This window comes from Tiliqua scincoides, chromosome 7 (assembly GCF_035046505.1).
Source record: "Tiliqua scincoides isolate rTilSci1 chromosome 7, rTilSci1.hap2, whole genome shotgun sequence".
Classification (NCBI taxonomy): domain Eukaryota; kingdom Metazoa; phylum Chordata; class Lepidosauria; order Squamata; family Scincidae; genus Tiliqua; species Tiliqua scincoides.
Window position 1 is genome coordinate 48253247 of NC_089827.1, and position 25650 is coordinate 48278896.

The 25650-nt window shown below is 43.3% G+C and overlaps 2 protein-coding genes across 2 annotated transcripts in view; one reads left to right on the forward strand and one right to left on the reverse strand.

The window, feature by feature from the left end:
• TRIM24 (tripartite motif containing 24) overlaps positions 1-1063 on the forward strand; it is a 61693-nt gene extending 60630 nt beyond the window's left edge. Inside the window, exon 19 of the mRNA XM_066633255.1 lies at positions 338-1063. Within this exon, the coding sequence (XP_066489352.1) occupies positions 338-541 (204 nt within the window). The 3' untranslated portion in view covers positions 542-1063. The remainder of the gene's footprint in view (positions 1-337) is intronic.
• Positions 1064-3506: 2443 nt separating this feature from the next.
• Positions 3507-23906, reverse strand: SVOPL (SVOP like). The gene is made up of 13 exons (XM_066634454.1): positions 23820-23906; positions 22261-22359; positions 19967-20038; positions 19643-19767; positions 18665-18728; positions 17283-17408; positions 15805-15933; positions 13075-13148; positions 10593-10813; positions 9541-9652; positions 7170-7251; positions 5048-5137; positions 3507-3704 (listed from the first exon to the last, which is right to left on the reverse strand). Exons 1-13 carry the CDS (start codon positions 23832-23834, stop codon positions 3507-3509), a joined length of 1407 nt encoding a protein of 468 aa, XP_066490551.1. The 5' UTR covers positions 23835-23906.
• Positions 23907-25650: the final 1744 nt, after the last annotated feature.

Sequence of the window (25650 nt, forward strand, 5' to 3'; positions counted from 1 at the left end):
AAAATTTCTAGTGATATTTGGGAGGATGGAATCGTGTCTCAAGATGTTCTAGAGCCCAATCCTAGCCAACTTTACATCGCCAATGTAGCCATGCCAGTGGGGTGTGTGCTGCATCCTGTGTGTGTGTGGGGGGGGGGGTCACAGAGGCCTCCTCAAGGTAAGAGAATGTCCCCTAAGTCAGGACTGCATTGTGGCTGTGTTGGCACCGGAATGTTGGATAGGATTGGACCCTTACAGAACAGTCCAATTGACTATTGCAATTTCAAATTATTGTGAATATTTCAGACTTGTAAATCTAAAATTGATGATGCACTGCTGTGTTTTATTTCCCTAACAGCCTGATTCAGAAGTGGCTGATGCTGGCATGAAACTGGAAGTCTACTTTGAGGAACTTCTGACGAACCTTTACCCTAACAAAAAATTCCCTGTCCAGCCCTATTGTCATGCTGCTAGTCCAGGCTTAACAGACGACTCAGATGATGACTTTGTACAGCCCCGGAGAAAGCGCCTCAAGGGGGAAGAGCGCCAGTTTTTTAAATGAACTGGATGTATATGTACAGCTAAGGATTTTTAAAATGAAAATATTTATCGATTTCTGGAGGAAATTTTGTGACCATATTGACTCCTGCCAATGTGGACATTTTAATGGAATTCATTCCCTCCCTCCGCCTTAGTATAAATCTACCAGTGACCGAGTCACGTAGGAGACTTTAGAAAATTTCTACAAATTTTACCCACCTTTTGGAAGCTGAAGATAGACCACCACTTTAGAGTGACAACTGCTCAGATCTTTTATTTAAAAAGGATGTGTAAGACCTGTGGTTGGGAATGGATTTAACAGGTGGCTTTTGCTGTGGGCAGAAAATGATCTTGCCAGGAATCAACTTACCAAAGGCATGTGATTGATCATGACATCGGTTCTTTGTCTTGTACATAACCATTAGTCATTGGTGGGGAGAAAAGCACGTGGCTTGATATTGTCCTAAAAAACCGACTGGTACAATGGAGTTGTAGTTGTCCGTGCTTGTGCTTTGAGATGTAAGAAGTGGGGAGAATGAAGTAAAGGACCTTGGAAAAAGGATATTTGAGTGTCTTCTTGTGGCTCTATGAAGAGAAACTTTATACTTTGGGTTGTCAATTTCTGCTGGCCAGCTATGGAAATGTTAGGGTAGATATTTTAAATCTTGTCTTTCTGATGCTGCACTTGCTCAGAGAGATTTTAAAAAACCACACCCTCCCTGTGCGGCTGCTCTTAAAACAATATTTAATATTTTCATTTTTGTTGGTTTTAGATGTCTTTCTTTAGAAAGAAACTTTGAGTTGCTTAGCATGGTGTGGTACTTTTCTAAATGATACTGTAGCTGCAAAAATAAGCTTTTTCAGTTTCCTCATAACTTTCATACAGGACAAATCCAGCGTGGATATACAGTAATCTGAGTTTGGTGTCCCCAACCCTACTGAAATCAGTATGACTGAAGCACACACTTAAGCCTGTCTGTTTATATTGATTCCACCTTTGCCTTCCAATGTAGTGTGAAGACAGGGGAGGGGTTTTCTCTTTCCTTTCATCTAGGCTTTTGTCAAACTCCTTTCCCAAAAAAATCTAGTTCTTACAACTCCCATCCAGCAACAGTGATTCAGGAATTTTTTCACTGGCCAGAGAGTCCCTCCAGTTGCACCCAGGTGAGGAATTTTGCTGCATCCTGGTCTCTACCATTACAACTACCCACATATATCTCATCAATTTGTCCCATATAAGTGGATGCCTGCAATTAACTTCTCTGGAGAAAAGGAAACCTACGTTCCTGACCCCATTGGTGTTCCAGCCTCTGCTGCCAGGGAGCCTGTGTGACTGAGTACAAAATGTGCTCTCCCCACTACCTGCAGCCTGGATGTCATCTGAAGAGGAGGAAAAAGAAGGACCAAAGCATGCAAGTCATTACTTGCCTTGTATCATGGATTGTGCAGTGCTGACATACAAGGAGTCCCATCTTTTAAAGCTTATCTCAAGCTGAAGAGATGGACTCCCTATACTTCAGCATTGCACAAGAGCTTCACTTTTATGTCTTATGTCTGATCTCAATAGGATTTCTCAACAAGTCCTCATGTTTACATAAAGGACATAAATGGCAAAATGAAATTTGATGCTAGTTATACATTTTCCTTAAGCCTGGTTTAAAGAAAACTGTTGGCACATTGATCAAATAACTAAACTCTGCATAGTGAGTTTGTTTTATTTGTGCATGGTACAATTTTCCATTTGCTTACAGGAATGGAACTAGATTAGAAGTTTATTAAAATGTAGTCAAGAAACTAGATTAGAAGTTTATTAAAACGTAGTCAAGATGCATGAGTAAGGCAGATTTTGGAAAGACACGGGAGGAACGAGCATAAGACTTGATCTTCAGAAATGGATTCAGTGAAACTGATGATATTTGGATGGAATCCCTTGCATTTTTCTTCTTTCAAGTAGGCATGTCCTCATTTTCTTTGCTAAAATGGATTTTATTTAAAAAAAAATATCAGAATTATGGATGTGTCTCCAGTATCAGTGTTTCATAGATAATTCTTAAGTGGTCCCAATTTTGCCAACAGATTTTACTACTATTTACCTATTGTTTTAGATTAATGCTGCACGGTGGCTGTTTAAGGGCACAATCCTAACCCCTTATGTCAGTACTTTCCAGCAGTGGCATAGCGGTGCCAATAGGATGTGTGTTGTATCCTGTAGTTGGGTGGCACTCATAGAGGCCTCCTCAAAGTAAGGGAATGTTTGTTCCCTTACCTCAGAGCTGCACTCCTCTTAAGTCAGTGCTAGAAAGCACTGACATAAGGGGTTAGGATTGTGCCCTAAATTGCTTCCTCAGACAGCACTCCCACTGCAGCAACCTGTTTGACTACTGGAGCTTGTCATGCAGATTAGAAACTTTCCTTACACCATTCAACCCCCTTGAGACTTGTAATACAACCCTCCACCCATCCCCAGATCTGCATGAAAATTTGTATGTGGTGTACATGAACAAGGTTTACATGAACACCTTTGTTATACCTTGTTACAGTGGCAGCAGGAATTCATGATGATTGAATATGGAAATAATGATTTTTATGAACTCTGTATGTCTTGGAAAGTGTTTAAATGGTAAAGGCTGGAGCTCATTGGGTTTCTCGGCGATAGCACTTCAAAATCCCACTCATCCTAATCACTGTGTGAGACTTATGGGGATGTGCTTAAGCAGCCAAAGATTCAGCCAACCAGTCCAGAATAGGTCCTGGATGAGCATTATGCTGTGCATGTGCAAACAGATGCACGTCTGCATCAACTATGCTTGCAGAAGACTTTTTGTTTTTTTGCGCATGGGTTCCCCTACTGGAGTGGAACAGTGATATTTATATAGACTAAGACACTTGGCTGATAGTACATAAACAGGAGAGATTACTTGAACAATTTTGAGTATTTAAAGTTGTCATCTGATGCAAAGGTGATTCCTCTGAGACTCTTCCATTTTTCATAGCAGAGTACTAGGATGAAAGACCAGCAAAGCTGGGTGCCTGTTTCCTCTTTTCAGATCAGGAACTTGTTTCTGACTAACCTGAAGTGGTCTTCCTTTAGTCTCGATGGGTAGGGTGAAAGCCGAGATAGCACACACAACACAAACGGAAGCAAAAAGGCAAAGCGCTCCCAGGACCGAAGCACTCATGAGCACCTACAAAGAGACAGTCAATTAGCTCAATGTTTCAAGGCAGTTTTGACAAGCATCAAAATCTTCTCAACCATTAATTTCAATAGAGTTGGGCATCCTTAAACTGACTTAAAGAAGTTTAATCATACTTCTAGAACTAGCTGTCATGCTGTTGTTGAATTGATTTGCCTCTTCACCAGATGTCTGACAGATTATTCAGCAAAATAAAAAAATTAGGCACCTTTCCATTCTACTTGTTATAGGAGCTGAACATTCTCAAGATGTTTTTCCTAGAATTCAATGTTCATCTAGACCAGGGGTCTCCAAACTTTTTGGCCAGAGGGCCACAACAAATATCTGGCATGGTGTGGAGGGCCAGAAAAAAAAATTACGTAAATATAAAATTTAAATAAATAAATTACAGATAGAACTTAGATGAGTGAATAAATGAATGAATGAATGGGCTCATTCATTCAACCTCTCTGGCCCTCAGAACACCCTCCAGACACAATCAGAGTACAGTTCTGGTCATGTTCGGTTGAGTGGGCCAGAGGCTTTCAGGGGACAAGAGGTTGGCCATGGGCCGGATCAAGGCTTGCTGTGGGCTGCATCTGGCCCCCAGGCTGGGGTTGGAGACCCCGATCTAGACCTGTAACTTAAAACTCACTGAACACAATACGGTAAGTTAATCACTTCTATTGGTTTCAGTGGGAGAGTTAACATGCACCGTTACCTTCCACTGCAATAAACAGGACCTAGGATAGCTTTATTTTGACTATTACTGCATTTTCCACTAGCTCAACCAGAGGTGAAATTATATACCTGCTTAGAAGTTTGATGCAGAAGACTATGATCTACAATCTTCATACACATTTATTTGACAGTAAGTCTTATTGAATACAGCAGGACTGATGTCTGAGTAAACATATAGGACTGCACTGTAAGACCCCAAATCATTACCATATTTCTAATATTATTGTGTCCCCTGAGCTTGGACATACACCAATTCTATAGGTTTCTTATTGAAGTATGGTACATATTTGTTATCCATGCCTTTCATTCTTAAATCTTAATCATTCTTGTCTCCCCTCTCTGAATCTTGCCCTTTATTAGTACTACAACCCAAACTGGATTCAGTATTTACAAAAAGATCTAGGCGTGTTTAATATTGTACTATTCTGGCTTGGGGGCTTCACAATAAGCAGACTGGTTTACCGAAGTCCTCATTTCAACTTCATCCTCCTTTAAAAAAATTAATACTGTAGTAAGCCTGAATTTACAGAAATACAGGGCTGAAACTACTACTCAGAATGCTTTCCTGGAGTTCTTACAGGCACAGTGAATTTATCAAAATAAAAATATCTTACTTGGGCTATAAAAGGTGCTACCATAGCACCAATGCGACACAGAGAGCCACTGGTCCCTAGGCCTACAGCTCTCATTGTAGTAGGATAAACCTATAAAGCAATAATATATAATTCAGTAGCAGCAGAGTATACAAGTGAAGTTGGAGGGGGCAAAGCATCAGCTGCTTTGTGGGCAGGGATAGATCTCCACTGCCCTCCCCATCAGAATACAAATAGCATATCATGCCCAAAACATTCTATCAACAGCCCTGTAAAAGATCCTGCATGAACATTTGGGTGTTTGTTAAAGTAATAAAGCACACCCCCATCCAGGTTAAGCATTTTAGATCCAGTGATTGAAATAAAAGGTTAATTCTGTGCTTAACTCTGAAAAGTGTTCCACAGCCCCACAAATACTGGAGCCAGCGCTCCTTCCCTATCCACCTGCCAACAGATTTGGCTGGTTATTGTCTGCGGCAGCTGCTAGGCTGCACACAATGGCATGTCACACTTTGCAACAGCCGTAAAGGATTGTACACTACCATAACACTAGATCCAGCAGCATAAGGCCCTATTAGGATTGGGCCATAAGCCCTGAGGCAGCAGAACACTAGTTTTGAAACATCAAACATTCCATTTTTAGTATTTTGTTATGATGATACCTCAACTATTTTTTTGAACATTGAACCAAACAGGGCTGAACCTTCCATGAGACAGAGTGAAGCAGCCGATGGAAGTGGTGGACTGGAAGGGACACTCCGCACACACACCCCACATCTGCCCACCTTTTAAACCTGCCCTAATTACACTTTTGCCTGGAGGTGGTGGCTGCTGCCAGACCACTTTCTCTCACCCTATCTTAGCCAACAGAGGACAAGCAAACAACTAGGCAGCTGCTATTTCTAGGCTGGGTGCTTGCCTTGCAATTTTTCCTGGCCAGGTTGACCTGGCTATTAGCAAACAAGCAAGTGACTCAGTGGCAGCAGCTTCCACTGTCTCCCAGCTGGGTTTGGCCCTTGTGCGCTCTCTCGCTTATACAGGCCTGATGCGGCTGATATTTCAATGCCTTCTCTTGAAACACATGTAGTTGTGGTGCTGGTGAGTGACATGCTATCCTCTACCTTAGAACGCGAACAGCTTAGAACACCTTAGAACCTTAAAACAGCTCAGAACTCAAGAACACCTTTGAACCTGGAACACCTTAGAACACAGAATGCCTTAGAGCTCCAGAGCCATAGAACCTTAGAACCCTAGAGCTCAGAATATCTTAGAACACCTTAGAACCTCAGAACAGCTTAGAGCCTTAGAACACCTTAGAACAACTTAGAGCAATGGTTCTCACACATTTAGCATCGGGACCCACTTCTTAGAAAAAGAATCTGTTGGGACCCACCGGAAGTGATGTCATGACCAGAAGTGACATCATCGAGCAGGAAAATTTTTAACAATCCTAGGCTGCAATCCTACCTACGCTTACCCAGGAGTAAGTCCTATTTACTATCATTGTTAAAAGCATATACATGTTAAAAGTAGAGGTCTGTGACTTTTCCCCAAATGCTATGGTAGCATCAAGTATAATATATTAAAAATCAAATTTGAAATGGGGACCCACCTGAAATTGGCTCGCGACCCACCTAGTGGCTCCTGACCCACAGTTTGAGAAACACTGCCTTAGAGCACTAGAACCTTAGAACAGTTTTAGAACTTTAGAACTCAAAACTCTAAGGTTCTATGGTGTTCTAAGGATCTAAGCTGTTGCAGGTTCGAAGGTGTTCTAAGGTGTTCCAAGTTGCTCTGAGGTTCTGATCCTGATGTTCTAAGGTCCTGAGGTTCTGATGTGTTCTAGGTTCTAAGCTGTTTAAAGGTCCTATGGTTCTAAGCTGTTCTAAGAGCCTTAGAATGGCATAGAACCCCAGAACCTTAAAACAGCTTAGAGCATTGGAACAAACATAATTTGTTAAGGGTAAATGATAAATGTCATCCAAGTCTAGGAGCTGGGCTACACTTATTGCTAGTTCCACTTTCCTGTTCGTTCTATCTACCCAGCTAAAGCTTCATTTCATGTTTATAAAGGAAAGGCATGAACGTGTCTGCAACATGCTCATTATAGATCTGCATTTCACTTGTTTTTAAAAGGTCTTACCTCTGCTGTGTAAATGTAAATTGTATTGAAATTAGCAGAGACTAAGGCACGAAGCATAAAGAGAAAACCAACGAGGCCAGTCCTAAGGAAATAAAGAAGAAATATGGGGAAAAAAACTGATACCATCCCACTTCTTCCCATTCCAAACTGCTGTATAGATATAGAAGCCTCACAGTGCTTTGTTATTGTCATTGGCAGAAGATGCTATGATGGTCACTAGCTTGGACCTTTAAAAGGGGATTGGATAATGTCATGGAGGACTGGCCTGACAATGGCTACTAGTCATAATGGCTCTGCATTCCTCCCAGATTCAGCAGCAGGAAGTCTTTGAAAACCAGCTGCAGCAGAGCAATGGAAGAAGAGATGCATGCCTTTCCCCCCTGCTCATGGACTTCCCAGAAGAAGCTGGTGGCAGCTGTTGGAAACAGGATGCTGGGCTCAGTGGGCCCTTGGCTTGATCCAACAGTGCTTTTCTTATGAAGTTTTAACTGCAATCACATCACTGAATTCTATCAAGCAGAACTGGGACTTACAAGCTCAAGCTTGTAAGCTCAAGCTCAAGCTTCAAAAAGCCTAAATGAATGAGGGGAAAAAATCCTGTTCTAAAAGTAACACATAGAACAGTGCAGGAGCTGCTGTGCAATGGTGCCCTGAGGAGAAGCAGGCCCACTGCTGTGAGGAACCCTCCCATTGGAAAGAAGAGCTGCTGTGGTGCACTTGGCACCTAGCTGAGAGCTGGCAGGGTAGCAGAAGGAAACGGCACAGACCAATGCATCAGTAAAAGGTGATATGAAAAGCTGTCACAAAATTTCCAACATGAGCTCACAGAGCACAGCTTGTCCTTTCCTGGCACAGGAAGTTTATGTTCAATGCAGAGTCTGTCGAGGCACAATCATGATTGTTTGCAAACATGTAAATTCAAGCTGCACAAGAATTGCACAAGAGGGGAGCTTGTCAGTTTTGCACACTCACACCTTTGATGCTCTTTTTTCTTTAATTAGTAAGAACAAAGAGGTTGTTTGCAAGGTGATGTAACAGGTAGAATAATCAAACAGGATTAAGAATTTCACTTCAGAAAGCACACTTTGTTTAGATTGGCACCCTCCAACATCTGCATGAGCTTCCTTCACTGCAACATGATACAAGTTGGGATAAATGGGTTCGAAGTTCATGTTGCTTGTCTGCCTCCTCCTTTTATATAAATGGGGCTGCCATGTTGGATCAGTGTCTGTCCGTCCCCCCTTCATCTAGCTTAGCCCAGTCCACTGTCTCTGGGGGCTACTCCACTCATTATGGATTCCCTACTCAGAAGATAAGGAATCATGAAAAACTTATGTCACAACATGTGCCTGGGTCATGATTTTTCAGCATGTTTACACCAGAGAAAAAACAACACACAGGTTTATTAAGTATAACCTGCACTTGCCTTTGATGTTGGGAATCTGCAATATATGTTTGGAGGGCAAAACTAAGTCCTGTTTCAGACTATCCAGCAACCCAGAGCTTGTTGGAGTGTGGACAAGCCCATGCATTCACTCTACCCTTCAAGGCCTCCTGTTTCTTTCCACAACTTCCTACAAAATCAACACTAGGAAATGGTGGCTTGAAAAATCCCTCACAAATCATGTTTTTATCCTGTTTTGATATCCTGGTGCATTAAGAACTAGGAAAACATCCGTCACTGAGTGACGTCACTGAGTGAAACCATAGGAAACTGTGGTTTGGCAAAAGGTTTTGCATCGAGCTGGGTGCCCAAGGGCAAAAGGGCAGGTGTAGACTTGTCAGCGCAATCCAAGAAATTCCGGTTTGTTGCATAGTATGAACCAGGTTCAGAACGAAGGTGGAGGTCACTTAATGGGAGAAGGTAAGTGGGCAGGAAAGAGAGGACTACTGGAGCCCTTCTTCACCTGTTCCTACCAATTCTCCTCTGCAAAATAGGAGAAGAGTCCTTCCCCCAAGGTCATTCTACCCCAGCCCTGCTGACTTCCGGTTTCAGAGCCCAACTGGGGGAAAGATTGGTTAATAATGGCTATGAGAGCGAAAGGAACGTGTAAAGGAGAATTGGCAAGAGGAGAAAGGTGAGCAGCCTGCTTTTGCCCACCAGATGTCCAGTGCAGGTGTCACACTGGAAACCAGGAGTCTTCCTCTTGCCTTATGGTTCTACCCTTATTCACAACTGTGATCACAACTTACAGTAATTTTACCCATTTTGTTGCAGGCAAGCATGTAACCTGCCCCATCAGCTACTGCTTTGCCTAACCACCAGTTCCAGTCAACTGGGCTTTCCTAAAGCCCTAGTCCAGTGTGTAAAAGGTGCCAGGTGAAAGCAGGACTATTTTCGTCTTACTATGATCTTGGCTGAAACAATTACCTTGAGGTGCAAATATTGAGGAGCAGGAAGAAGACTGCGGTACATCCCATTGTTATTGTCAAGCTGAGTCGCCTTCCCAGAAAATTGATGCCCAGAATGTTTAAAGGATTTACTGGAAGAAAGAAAGTGCAGGAGGTGGGAAGAGAAACACAGCATCAGACTGCAAAATTGTATTGCCCAACTATGTTGATATACCAGCTTTACCTGGCTATAAGTACCTGCAGACTCAGGAAAGAAGCTGTCAACAGAGAGTCGCTTTATTCCTTCCCTATGATTACTTGGATGACTAGGAGAAAGAGCCATGAACTGTTCAGACGTGTGTGCAGCATCACCCCGCTGGTGGTACTGACAGGGCTGGGCAGGGAGGGCCTCAAATGTTTCTGGAATGCACACCATGAGGGGAAACAGTGACAGAATGGCAGCAACTGTCATTTGCTCCAAATGTCCAAATCATGGGGGACATGATTGAGACATACAAAATTATGCAGGGATGGACAGAGTGGATAGGGAGATGCTCTTTACACTCTCACATAATACCAGAACCAGGGGACATCCACTAAAATTGAGTGTTGGGCGGGTTAGGACAGACAAAAGAAAATATTTCTTTACTCAGCGTGTGGTCGGTCTGTGGAACTCCTTGCCACAGGATGTGGTGCTGGCGTCTAGCCTAGACGCCTTTAAAAGGGGATTGGACAAGTTTCTGGAGGAAAAATCCATTACGGGGTAAAAGCCATGATGTGTATGCGCAACCTCCTGCTTTTAGAAATGGGTTTTGTCAGAATGCCAGATGCAAGGGAGGGCACCAGGATGAGGTCTCTTGTTATCTGGTGTGCTCCCTGGGGCATTTGGTGGGCCGCTGTGAGATACAGGAAGCTGGACTAGATGGGCCTATGGCCTGAGCCAGTGGGGCTGTTCTTATGTGGCTTGGCCACGTGTTACTATAGGCCAGTGTTTCTCAACATTTGTCCTCTGCTGCACCGCTTCACATGGTCCCCTGCCCTTCGGAGATTTAGTCACATCCCACAATAAACAGGTATAGAAAGAAAGGTTACATGCAATCTCTCCAATTGTGCTGATGATCATGATCTGGTAATCCGAAGGACCAAACAAGTGGCAGAGGCAAGGGCTTCGCATCTCTTCAGAATAATTGGCAACATTCTCCTTTCCTGTTGCATGTCCTCCTCCTCCTCCTCGTGTTCCACAAACCAGATCCTTCTCCAATAATTCGGCACTGGCCAGGATGATGCCATAATATGCAAAAGATATCCCAAGCCTATGAAGAAAAGAGAGAAAACAACAGCAACCAGCACTGGAAATGAAGCAATTATTGGGGTGTCCCAATAATTGCAATCCTGGGGTGCAACCCTGAGCTGCCCAGGGTGTGCGGATACAGTAGCGCCAAGAACAGCTCCTGCCGCATCCTGCATGCCTCAGCCTGCCGCAGGCAGTGCCTTGGAAGAAGGGGACTTTTGTCCCCTTCTCCCAGGTAAGGGAAGCAGCTCCGCAATGGGGCTGGTCGGTGGTAAGCTAAAGGCATTCATGGAGGGCACCAAGCCCCACACAAACACCTTGGATTTGATGGAGCCTCTCGCCTCCCCACCGCCTTACGGCACGTTTGCTACAGTGTGCTCCGGCAGAAAGCCAGAGCGCCGAGCTCAGGATTGGGCTCTTAGGCTGCAATCCTATCCACACTTTCCTGGGAGTAAATTTCATTGAACACAGTGGAACTTTCTTCTGAGTAGACATGCATACGATTGGGCTGTTAGATCCCTAAATAACAGTTCATATTAAAGTAAATAAGGGCATCATAATAACATTCCACCCAAAAAACAGCTTGGGTAACTTCTTTTTAAATACTTCTGATCAAACAGCTCACTGCCTGCAAGTGATATTGAGCTAGAGAGAAAAGGCTACTGCAGCTCGTGCCTCATTATTCACTGAGGTTCTGTTCCGGAACCCCCTGTGGATAAAAAAAATCAGTGGATACTAAATCAGTGGAAAAATAGCATTTTTCCTCTTCCGGGTTTCTTGCTCTTCCATTGTTACTCCAGAATGCATTGGTATAAACACTATACCACATTGAGCCACTTGATGGGGGTGAATAATGGAATCTGATAGATTCCATTATTCACCCCATCTAGTGAATTAATAACAAATAATTTCATAGATTCTGTTATTCACCCCATTTAGTAGCTGAATGTAATATAGTGTCTACACCAGTGCATTCTGGGGCAACAACAGAGGAGCAAGAAACCCGGAAGTGGGTCTTTAAAGCTATCTTTGACCCTGAGAAGCTTACAACCAGTGCAGTCAACAATGTGAAAGAAGGAAATTGGATTTTGTTGCTTCCTCCCCCCATTATAAGGCATTTAAAGGTGGATCGCAGTATCTGTGGTGAGTCAAATCAGTGGATACCAAGGTCCCACCTGTTTAAAATTGTCCACTGGAATATTTCTAAACAATTACAGAGAAGTCCTAATTCTATTAAACGGGCCTGTGAAATGTCAACGTCAATGCAGTCATTGAAGGTGTGCCGGGGAGAGGGAGTGGGGTGGGCGGAGGGTGGGACCAGTGGAGCTCAGCTCCAGAGCTGCTGCAGAATTGAGTAGCCCCATTGCAGGGCTACTTCCCTTACTCAGGGGAAGAGGACAAATGTCCAGGCGGCTGCCCAGTTGTGCTTAGGATGCCACTGTAGCCATTTTCGTTGCTGCAGCAGCCCTGCACTCTGGGCAGCTCAGGATTGGGCTGCCCTTAAATTAGTAGAAGATGCTGTCTACATGTGTGATTGTGTACATGTAAGGGGGTGGAGGGTTTAATTGTCTCCCCAAAAGTAAGGAGTTTCCTTTTCAACTGAGAGGAATAGAAAAGTTAAACTTGAATACTGAGAATCAGTAGGACAGCACATGAGAGTGCTGGAGAAAAATCAGCTCTTTATATCCCATCTTGCATGTAGTTTGCTGTGTACCCATTGATGTACTGCAGCTACAAATATTATATATAAATGATGCTGCATTTTGCCATACGATTAAATAAAAGCTACAAATATGCAGTGAGCAGAATGTAAAAAAGGAGACAATGTGTCCTTAAGCAGTTTTGAATTACTCCAGTCCATTGCAAATCACTGATGATGCAGCGTTTGCATTATAATGCTGAACAATGAGGTTGTTAGAAAGAATCTGGATGTATACAAGGGATATTTATGTAGCTTCATCATCTGCTCAATTCATATTTATTCACACATATTTTCCAAAGTTAGTAAAGAGAGCAAAAGATTTTAAAAAGCATTTCAGAAGGTGTAGTTCTGATTGTCTTCCTGTGATACAGTTAGGAACTTATAAGTTCTTTGACGGGGGGAGGGGGGGAACACTTGTGAATTCAATTACCACAAGCAATTTTCTCCCCTTAATTAATTTAAGGGGCTTAATTTGCAATTAATAGCCTTGCTCTTTAAGATACACCTGGACCCACTCCCGGGATGTGTGCCATTGCTTCTTCTAAACCATCAACTGAAAGAAACCCTTCAAATATATTTACCAAATAAGCCATACTTGCAATGATGTTCGTAAGAATTTGGGATCCACGAGGTCTTTGAATCTACCCCTTTTTTCCTGAAAATAATTTAAAGTTCTGTTAGAAATAAATTAAGAATGTGTGGCTGAAAACCTAAATATTGTATTTCAATAGTCCCACGCTTGGAAGCACTCACATCATCTGGCAAAGGGGAAAAGTTCACAGAGGATGGATTTAATATCAATGGCTATCAGCATGGTAGCAAATGGAGCCTCCATGTATGAAGACAGCATACCTCTGCATACCAGACACTGAGGATTAAAAACATGTGGACCTGCCCTATACTGTCAGAGCTCTGGTCTAACTGCCTCGGTATTATCTACACTGACTGACAGGAGGATCTGGAGTTGTCGGGGCTTGAAACTAAGACCTGTTGCATACAGGCCCCCCATAACCGTGGATCCTGTATACATGGATTCAGTTATCCATGGATTGGGTCCGGGCCTCCAAGTGCGTGCGCTCCCATGTGCACCCCTTTTGGAGGCGAGGGGAATCTGAGCTCAGCAGAGGCAGAGGACACCCATCCCCAGCCTCTAAAGGGTTCAGACTGAGCTGTGTACATCAAATAACGCCCAGTTTCACAAAGAAAGTGACGTTTTTAATGGCTTATAAGGGTCCTTGGACCAAGGGGATGGGCTTTTGCCTGTATCCGTGGTTTCTGGTATCTGCAGAGGGGTTTGGAACAGAACCCCCCCCCCCCCCGCATATAAGGGGGCACACCTGTACAAAGCAAATGTTCTATAATGGGCAGTTAAGTGTGGTGAGGTCCAGGCTTGGGGAGACTAGGCTCATATTCACTCTCCCCCCTCCCTTAAGCTCAGTACTTCCTTGAAAAACACACACACTCTCACTCCCCCCCCATCTGAAATAAATTTTTAAAAAACCCCTCACCTTCCTTCATTTGAAGCTAGGGAGACCTCAGCAACACATGCCCTGAAGCAACTGAAAAATTGCTTCCCCTGGTGCTTTAGAGACAGCCAGTCCTTTGCACAGGCTCCCTGCTTTTTTCATGGCTTTTGTTGTACAGAATGGAGGCAACTCCTCCTGCTGCCTCCCCAGTGCTTGCTAATGCAGGCATCCTGCTTTTTTAAAAAAACTGGAAGCCAGTCGCCCTGCTGTTTTTAAATTGGAAGCCAGCCACAATGACAGTATAACCTCTGAGGCAAATCTTCCTATTGCCTCCCCAGAGATTGCTGACACAGGCACCCTGCTGTTTTGTTTTTTTTTACATTGGAAGCCAGCCATGATGGCAGAGAATTGGCTAATGGCTGCTTTCCTGTGTACTGTAGTGTCTGCGCTCGTGCATGCTGTTTAACTTACTGACTCTGTTTGAAAAGGAAGGAGCAGAGCAGAAAGGTAAGGGACTTTTCTTTTTACTTGTTGGGTCTGGTGAGGCTCTGCCTCCCCTGACTTAATGTCACTGTCGCTGAGCTACAGACCTACCCCTGAACAGGGGACAGACATCCCCTTCATGTCTTGCCCACTCGCCTTTGTAACAAGCAATCCAGTAGCAAACAGAATGCTAGACAAGATGTATTTCAGTCTGACCAGCCAGGCAATAATTCTCATCATACGTTGTGACAATTTGTGACAAAGAAGCAAGGGAGCATTGGCTGAGATGCGATGTGACATTCATGTATTTGGTGCATGTGTAATGACTTTCCAGCGTATGTATTTTATTGAAAATCTTGGAAGAAACATGGAGCTGCTTCCCTTCCCTCTCTCTCCCCCTGCACCCCACACTTTCGTCTACCGCAGGGGTGCCCAAACCCTGGCCCTGGGGCCACTTGCAGCCCTCGAGGCCTCTCAATGCGGCCCTCAGGGAGCCCCTAGTCTCCAATGAGCCTCTGGCCCTCCAGAGATTTGTTGGAGCCCACACTGGCCCAATGCAACTGCTCTCAGTGTGAGGGCAACTGTTTGACCTCTCGCATGAGCTGTGGGATGAGGGCTCCCTCCACTGCTTGCTATTTCATGTCTGTGATGCAGTAGCAGCAGCAAAGGAAAGGTTGGCCTTGCTTTGTGCAAGGCCTTTTATAGGCCTTGAGCTATTGCAAGGCCTTCATTAATTCATATAAGTTCATCTTTAATATATTCATTTATGTAAATTTATTCAAATTTTAAATGTAAATTAATTCTTCCCCCCACACACACACACAGTGTCAGAGAGACAATGTGGCCCTCCTGCCAAAAACTTTGGACACCCCTGGTCTACTGTCTAGTTGAACAGAGCAGGTTCAGTGCTGTGTGATGAGGACAGGGCAGTACACAACACCATCCTGTCTCTGCTTAGCTAGGAAACAGAAGGAAGAAAGGAGAACAAAAAGACAAGAAGTACTAATAGCTCCTTGTTTTTCCGAAGGCCTTAATCCCATTGACTTCAGTGGGTGAACTTAAGCCATTTCTGCCCAACATTGCATATATACACAACAGGGACCAAATGTGTACACCTGTGGGCCAGGCAAAAATGAGTTAAATTCCTTGGGTTGAAATCAGTTTCAGCCCTACAAACATCCTATGTTTGTTTTAGATATAGAGACCAACTGTGGTGAGATTGCCTCTTTTTGCATCTTTTTCTTGGCAAGGTGATACTCCGGAGTGTCTTAGCTGCTATGCTGCCAACAGCCAAGCGTCTCGGTCCTGAATCTCACGGTTTTGTTCCAGAGTCATCAATCACCTCAGTGATACAAATCTTACATCAACAGGTTCCACCAGCTTTCCTTCAGGCATAACCGAACGATTCATCTTCGCAATCCACTGCAGTGTCGCAAGAGCGGCTTTGTCATTTCCACTAGACACATTATAGCGAGCCGACTCCGGGATAAACTGCAAATGCACATGCGTTAGAATGGGATCTCACAGTCTAATAAAGACTGAACTCTAATTTGGACATCCTTTAAGGCTAGATAGAAGTCATACCAATGTATCAGCAAAGACACATAGCAGGACAGTATGCGCAACACTTACCTCAGCATACCTCATGATTTGTTCTTGGGCACAAGCGCATATGGGCAAACATAATGTGTGAACCAAGCAATTGCAACTATAGTCAGAAGTCATTCCCATGGTTTAACATTAACATGAGGAAAGCTGTGGGTATTTCTATCTCCCCTTCCCTCTTCCTCCGTGGTTCACTCTTCCTCCGTGGTTCACTGTAACGACTGTTAGTTCACAAACCAAGATCTAACCGTGGTTTCAGATCCTGGTTTGTTAGTGGACTACACTGATTCGAAGAAATCACAGTTCCTTGAACTCAGACATAGCAGGAAACTGTGATTTATTCTAAACCAAACTTCTGATTTCATCCCCTTGTGCACAAAGGGAAACTTCTGATTTCATCCCCTTGTGCACAAAGGAAAGGGGAGGGAGAAGGGAGCTTATGAGAAGGGCTCTCCTTGTGGCATAATGCTAAACCATTGTTTAGATAGATCATTCTGTTGTGACTACCACTCAGCAGTAGTTTACCTTACTGTGATGCACCACTTTGAATAATCACACACTTACAAACAAACAAACAAACAAGACAGCATCTCAGAACCCCTGCTCTAGAATTCTATAGCTGCACTACATGGTCAGGTTATCCTGTCTTGTCTATCCTTGTGCCCAATTTATCTTTCCAGCAATTATTTCACTTTTCTTTTTACTGAACTTATCTTAGTGGTGCTTATTAGCCACACTATCCTCTAAAAGGTCTGCATCTCCTGCCAGCCTGCAATGTCTGGCAGATGCTCTTTCCACTCCTTCACCCATGTCATTCATATAAATACTGTTCAACATCGGACCTACAATAACCGCCTTGTAGATCTGTCTTCATTCCCATTCCCAAACACGATATGGGAGTATGTGGAGAGATCAAATCATGGATTTCCCACGTCACTTATAGTCAGACCCCAAATTGTACCATTAAAATCTATGGCTCTTATCCAGTTGTTTCCCTGTGATTATCTCAGGTTGCAATTCTAACCTCACTTTCCTGGGAGTAAGTTCCATTGAACACAATAGGACTTACTTCTGAGTAGACCTGCTTAGGCTTGTGTCCTCATTGGTTGTCATTATTTTGGACGATTAGTTCCTATGGAACTCAGTCATGATCACCTTGAGTTGAACTGAAGTCTCCTTCTCCCCCAACACACCCAGCATACCTGTACTATTAATTTGGTTGTAGTTTTTCTAACCTTAAATGCTAGGATGAGAAAAATGCCAGGAATAGAAGCAATTCTTATCAGCCACCGCCATCCAATCGTTGGGTTAACCACTGATGCCAGTCCAATAATCAGTAAGGAACCTGCCAACCAAAACACCTGCCCAAAGCAAAGTTAGAGGTTAAATCAGAAGTTGACGGAGGTTCTCAATTCCTTATTTGTTTTAGCAACAGTTCCTCTCCACAGTCACATCAGCATTCCTGCCACTCTCCAGACTGCTATTGCAGCATTAAATATTATTAAGAGAGGTTTAGCCATACACACCAGCTTCCAGCTTGCAGGCTGTCAATACATATTTTGTTCAAGTAAGCAATGCATTCATCAGCTCATCTCTGCCAGGTTGAATGTCACCTGTCAGTCATTTGCAGAACCTAACCTACAGAGCATCCAATTATTGGAGGATGCATTTTTTTAGTGCATAGAGGCAGACACATTTAATGCCACACAGAGTAACAGCATAGACAGAGATGAATATATTTCATGGACTGGCATATGCTCTCGTTTAATTACACAGGCCAACACACGTTTTGCTTCCTTAAACGTTACTCCACTTCCTGGGTATATTTGGGGTGCTGATTCCAAAAATGGCATCCGTTTTGCCCTGATGTCTAGTTTTGGAGACTCGACATAGCCTCTTTAGTGAATGGTTCAAGCAGCTTCCTCATGAGGAAGACTACACCATGGCTTCCTCATGAGGAAGCTGCTTGAACCATTCACTGATGAGGCTATACTATATCTCCAAAACTAGACATGATAGGGCAAAACAGATGCCATTTTTGGAATCGGCACCCCAAATTCATATCAAACCACCATAAAGTTCAGGAAAAACTTTTCTGACCCTCAATTTTGTAGGCCTGTGTTGTAGAACATATTAAAGTCCTTTTAGATTTGTATTTCGCTGCTAAACAAATATCCCACCTCGTCCACTTTGCACAATGAACATAAAGCTTCAATAAAACAAGAACACGTACAGTCAAAATTGCACTTCCTTGGGCTTAAGAACGTCAAGGGGGATTTGAAACTTCCTTCCCCCATTAAACAGCAGATCCCTGTGCCATATCACAGCCTGCTTTGGAGAGGGAATTAATTCTGTGACTCTTTGGATTCCAGTCTTGGCATTTAAAATCAGGCTTATCACCGCTGTACCTTAATTCATCCTTTACCTCATTTGTGTTTTCCAAACCGGAATTGACCTCATATGACACACTGGGAAATGTATCAGCAGTCACTTAAACCGTGCAACTGTGAGCAGGCCCATCCACAGATAACAGCAGTCTAGAAGCAACATCCCCTATCTCAGAAGTGTTGGCATTTTATGTTGTTTTTTTTTTTCAGCAACCATATTTTGAGCTTACCTGTGATAACGGCAACATATAACCCCGATATTTTGTCGGCAAAAATTCTGTTTTTATTATAAGCCTGCAAAACAGGACAAAGCAAGATAGTTAAGGAGAGACAACTCACAGCACGATGCTAACTTGCACTGGAACAGGAAGGCCAGTAGGCCTGTGCTGTATCCAACGTGAATTTAGGGCTGGCTGTGGCTTGGCCCAAGGCAAGGGTAAGTAATTCCTCTTACCCTTGAGAGCCACAGAGGTGGCGCAGATCTGAGCAGCCTGGGACTGTCCCAGGTAGCCTGGGGATGGGGATAGGGGTGCTCCATGCCTGCCTGCCCAGGGGCCTGCAGGCTGCCTGCCCTCCCCCACCCCAAAACACCTCCTCCCCCCCTCCTCATGCCCCCCCTGACCCTGGTACTGGCCGAGCTTGGCTGGTGTGGACTCACCTGTCTCTGTTGGCACAGAGACTAGATTTGGCCTCCATGGGCCTCCAGCCGGCCTAGCTGACATCCAAAGAGGTGCAAACATGCTTTACGGCACATTTGCAACCCTCCCCGGCTGGCACAAGGGACTTTGCGCCAGCTGAGCGCCCAGTTTGAATTGTGCTCTCAGCATGTCATATTTCAACTCAGCGGGTGATGTATGCGCCAGTGTAGTTTAGTGGAGACTGTGTGGGACAGAGAGACCCAGGTTCAATTCCACTTGGCCACAAAGCTCACTGAGTGACTTTGAGCTAATTAGTCTTTCACAACTTAATACAATTGATGGGGTTGTAATGCAGCTAAACGGGGGGGGGGGGGAAGACTGATGGCCACTACTACCACAACTAACCACAGTTCCAGAAAACAGTTCTAGAAAATAGCCGCAGATCAGCCACAGTTCCAGAAAATTCCCAAAGCTGCGGTTAGGAGCTACATACAGATATCTGTCTTGCTCACATGTCATTCTCGATCTGTTAATGCTTCTGCCAACATGCTGTCAGCAATGGAACATTACCCTTGAGCATGGCCCGATACGCCACATCCCACCATGGTCCGGAGGAAGACAAACCAGATGTATGAAGGGGAAAATGATGTCAGCAGAGAGAAATATGCTCCCCAGATGAAAGAGATAAATAAAATCTGGAAGGGCAGATTTGAAAAGAAAGATATATTAAACTGCTGAGATCTAGATCAGTTAATTTTAAAAAAATTCTACATGTTGGGTTTATGCTAAAGCCATAGAGCAGGTTCAGTTTAAAACAAAACAAAACATGGCAACTCAGTTTAAACAGAGCTTAAAACAGAGACCCACCAAAATGTCCTAAGTAACATCACCCACCTTCCAGCGGCCATATCTATCGGCTAGAGGTCCAAAGATTACACTGGAGATCATATAGCCAAAAAACACCATCTGAAAGAAAAATATTGATATAAGTTGACATGGGCATTTATGCACTGGACACTATATAAAGTACAGCTGTACAATCAATTACAGGATGAGTAATCCAGAGATGAGAAATGATAAAGCAAACTCATGGTTTGCTCTAGGATGACGAGAAGCAAGAAGTTTGACTAATGGGCATTTTATGCACTGGATGTTATATAATCAATATACGTGTTTTTAGCTTTTATTTTGTCATGGCCTACATTATTTTTCTTGGATGTCCAACATTTTGGGGTGCCTGGTCCTCTTTTGCAGTTTTGACATCTGGTCTCCCTGTACTGGTTTCATGCTAGTAACACCCAGAAAACAAGTACCCGTCTCATTTGCTACACCTGACATGGGAGCCAGCAACCAGGTCAACTCTCCCAAACTGTCAACCATCAGACCCCACCCTTTAATAGTTGCACAGATGAAAAAATGTTAGTAGACGCTGATTTTCCTCTTTCTACATACTTAATACGTTAAATCCTAAGTGTCCTTCCATACAAATGAAATCTCTCTCCTGTTGTGCCAACTTCATTCAACCTGACTAGAAACTCAGGACATCTGAAAAAAGAATGTCCTGGGGATAAGTATTCCCTAGAGCTGACTGAGGGCCCAATCCTAGTCAACTTTTGAATGCCGGCGCAGTTGAAATGCAGCCTTGAGGAAAGGGAACAAACATTCCCTAACTTGGAGGAGACCTCCATGATTGCCACCAACCACCACCACAATAGGATGCAGCACATGCCCCATTGACATGCTGCACTGGCACTGGAAAATTGGATAGAATTTGGCCCTGACACACTTGACCACAGAGTATGTGTCTCCTTATCAAGTCTTCCACAATAAAATAAAATATTGTCACTACCTCCCTCCCACACACAAATTCTCTCAGAAGTGTTAATATTGAACCCAGAACTGAAATGCATACACAGAGTTCTCAAGTACCCCCGTTACACGGGGCATCTCATACTTTGTAACACTTTCCTCCCTCAGTGGCTTTGCTAATCCCCATTTGATCAAAATACTGTTGCATATTCCCCACCTCCTAACCTATGAACAGTTCCAGATGGCTTGGTTTCCTTTGGAGGGGAGAGTGGTGGAGACTTATAGGGTTGTAGCCAAAGAAATTTAGTCCTGACCAAGCTCCACTGAAATCAAGTTCATGGTCAAGTTTACAATAAAGTTCCATTAATTTTAATTGGCCTTAGTCAACTGACGGTCTTTCGCTACACAAAAGCAGCCTTATAATAATGGCTGCTTTATAAATAAATAAATAAATAAAGGTGGGGACCTTTAAAGGTGGTGTTCAGGTGGAGACAAACACCATGTGCTCTTCTCACTAGGCAGCAGATCTGCTATATCACATTTGATTTTCAGAGAAAGACATTCTCACACTTCACAATGCCTTCAGTCAACTCTCAGTGCTCTCCCCCCCAATTGAGTCTATTTCCAAATTGAAACTGCAAGCTCACACCTTACATTGACCCTTACCCTTGACTAAGGAAAGGTAATGCCCTCAAAGCTCTTGAGGGCTACAACTCAAGAGAGATCTCAAGATATCTCCCAACCATTAGCTTTCATTGTGCTGGGTCATTAATGAGTGAGGTTGCAATCCTATGCACATTTACCTGGAAGTAAGTCCTATTGACTGTAATGGGACTTACCTCTGAGTAGACATGCATAGGATTGAGCTATGAGTTGCTGAACATCAGGTGATAACAATGTTACTTTGACTGCTGGATACACAGACTCTCAATGTTGAAGCTGCCCATTGCAGATTCTAGGGTTCAGAATTCCTGTTCTCAGGAGTACATGAAGTGGTTCTTAACATGCAAAAGAAACCTATTGGAGGTCAGAGTTCACCCTGGATGTGGTGAGTTATGGATCTTGCCACATGACTATTCAAATGAAATAGTTACCACACAAAATCGATGTATCAACATTAGCTCCAAAAAGTAGCCATTCACAACGTAATGTGAGAATCAGGCCAGAAAGCAGCTTTTGAGGACTACCAAAAGACACAGGTACAAACGAAGAGCATAAGCTATACAAAACACAATAATTCCTAGCTGAACAGACAAAAGCAATTTGCTGCTATTTCACAAATAGACAAACCATTGACATTGCAATGAGTGGCCCTTCCACCCCTTCCCCCAGCAGTATCAACCTAGAAAAAGGTGACACCGGTGGTATAAACTACTCACAGTTGTCACTAAAGCCACTTGCCAATTTGCAAGTTGCCATTCACAGCGGATGACAGGCCCCACCACGGCTATCAGCATAATCTCCATGGCTTCTGCCACCTTCAGAAATAAACACATATGTTAATGAAGGTCCACCCTCTGCCATTTTACAGGCAGAAACAGGCACATGCTCACACTGTGCCAACAGACGTATCAAGGGACATTACCTAATCCTATTGCACATGGCTAAAGGCTCTATTCTGCCTTCTATGTGCTGCATCCAATTTTCTGCCATCACCTGTCTTCTGCTACTTCATGTATCAATTGTTTTTCATTTGTGATGAAGCTCAGGGTGCATGATATTCTGAGAGGAGACTCGTCCATTCAGGTGCTGACCAGGGCTAGATCTACTTAGCTTCTGTACATGATTGCAAAGTATGCCCTCAGGCCACATCCTGAGGGCACCCAATAATTCCAACTAGTGGAGAATGAGAATAATTATCCCATGATTCAGAGGGAATTGCATTCCTCCTCCTCATGTGTTCTCTTAAATTCTGGTACCTCTTAAATTCTGATTCTAACTGGCCATTGGTCACAGGGCCAGACAAGGACATGTTGGTATCCAATGTAAAAAAACACAAATGATAAAAATATACTGATAAATGAATGACTGTCATCCTTTAATGCGAGCTGTACACTTCCACATGAGGTAGCCATCTGATTGGCTGAACTTGTTCAAGTAATTCATATCTTCTCAAAGATAAGAGGCACAAATCTGTCTTCCAAAACCTTAAGTCAGTGTTTCTCAAACTGTGGGTCAGGACCCACTAGGTGGGTTGCAAGCCAATTTCAGTTGGATCTGCATTCATTTGAATATTTTATTTTTAATATATTAGACTTGATGCCAACATGGTATGTGACTGCATTTGGGGAGATCTGTATTTTAACAGGATACAATGTCCATGCTTTTAACCATGATAGTAAATGGGACTTACTCCTTAGTAAGTATGGGTAGAATTGCAGCTAGGATTGTCAACAATTTTTCTGCTTGTTAATGTCACTTCTGGTTATGACATCACTTCTGGTGGGTCCTGACCGATTCTCAATCTAAAAAGTGGGTCCCAGTGCTAAAAGTTTGAGAACCACTGCCTTATAAAATGGTTGTCAACATTAGATGTAGATCAGTGGTTCCCAAACTGTGGGTTGGAACCCACTGGTGGGCCACAACCTGATTTTTGGTGGGTCCCCAAAGGGTGATGGAAAGATTAGATAACTAATTTTTGAGGCTGTTCAAAAATCAAGTACTATAACTACTAATTGCCCTGCAAAGAGCTTAGCTCTTGCAGTTTGCAACCATGTGTAAATATAGGGAGATGTTTGAGGGTCTTTTTTCTGGTTATTACTTATTTTAAAACATTACAAAAATATTATTTCTTTCTAGATCTCCTCTTTTAAAAGTCTGGCAAACCTAGGTGGGTCCCAACAGAGTATCATTTTTTAAAAGTGGGTCCCGGTGCTAAAAAGTTTGGGAACCACTGACATAGATGATCATTTATTATTCTACATTGATAAAAACCTACGCCAGTACTGCCCATGATCAGGAAGAGCGCAATGTGAAATCTTCCAAAGCCAATGGTTTCCACTGCTTCTTCCACAGTAAATGTCTTCTGCTCTAATACATGGAGAAAGACAGACAGGATTAGCAATATGGCCACCAGCTCTCTAATAAGAGAATGACTGATTGTTGCGATCAAAGTAATGTGTAAACAAACAGGAAAGCTTTTGGGAACTTCCAAGAGTGTGAGATGTTCCGCCAACTGAACTGTAACTAGATCTGCTGTTTTGCTGCCAGTGTTTTTGCAGCTTAGGGGAAACTACAAGCAAGATAAGTCTGGGAGAAGGAAAGACAAAAAATTAATCTGAAAGAAAAAAAACTATCACCTAATTTCTCCTCATACAAGTGAATATCAAGATCACTAACCTTAACATCAACCCAGAACATAATTTGAAACTATTCAAAAACCAGATAATGGGATCTTGAATTAAAAGAAATTGTTATTGTTTATCATCATCATCATCATCATCATCATCTACCTTCTGTACCAAAGCACTCCTAAATGGCTCATCACGTGAAAACCAGTTACACCTTAAAAATGTGTTTAGAAGCAGTAGGAAAACCTCTGTACAGTCAGGAGCAAAAACTTTAAAAAAAAATTAATGTAAAAATTCCCTGTACAGTGACTCAAAGTATCCCAATTGCTCTCTGGGACAAATAGCCTTTGCCTGCTGCCAGAAAGCTAGCAGCAAAAGGGTGGGAATGCACCTTCTTGGGAGGGAATCCCATGTTTTCGGTGCTATCGTAGAAAAAGCTGAATTCCAGGGAACCTTCTGCAGACCTCAATGGTCAGGGGACCTTAAGCAGGGCTTCCAAAGATCTTCAAGAATAGGTAGGTTCATTGGGGAGAAGGCGGCCATGCAGGCATTTCAAGATAGTGACAATTGTTTAATTGTGCAACATTTCATTTCAACTTTAGAATGAAGTACAATGACTCAGGGTGCAATCCTAACCCCTTTCCAGCACTGTCATAAGGGCAATACAGCTCTGAGATAAAGGAACAAACATTCCTTTACTTTGAGGAGGCCTCTGTGAGTGACACCCAACTGCAGGATGCAACACACGTCCCATTGGCACCACTATGCCAGTGCTGGAAATCACTGACATAAGGGGTTAGGATTGCGCCCTCAGTGCATCAGGTAAGGGAGAGGTAGACCACAAGCATTCCATAGCCAAGCCAGGGAATCTAGGAAGAGTTGGCTGATGGGTTGGATTAATTCATCAGAACTTGTGGGTAGGGCTAGTTAAGCAAGAACTTCAGTGCAGTTATGGAAATGGACGAGAAGCTCAACCCCAGAGACAAATGCACCTTTTTTGGCCTCCTCTCTCTGGGTCCCCATTTCCTCAAGATTGATAGCGTTGGTTCCTTCTTTCTCCTTGTCGGCCATCTCCGGGTTGTACTAGTTGCTTACTGAGCTTGAGTCTTGGTTTGACTTTAAACCTAGAAGAAAGGAGGCAACAGTAAGCCGAAACACCACCAACTCTGTCATGATTTTTCGTGCTTTCATTTTGTGTAGGGTGCTATTGAGGGAAGACAGGAAGGTTAACAAGATTATTTCTGGATGATTAGCTAAAACATGAGTACATTTTAGACACTAATCCAGGATAAGATGAATGCCAGTATTGTGCTGACGGGCTCCTCCCCTGGTGGATGTGTATTCATTTCAACATGAGTATAGAGGCACAACAACTATCCAGACTATGTACTGCTCTTGCCTCATGATCAGGAGCTTTGAACTGGAAAGAACAGGAGTGAATCCTATGAAGGGATCCACCACAATGATACATGCAGCGCT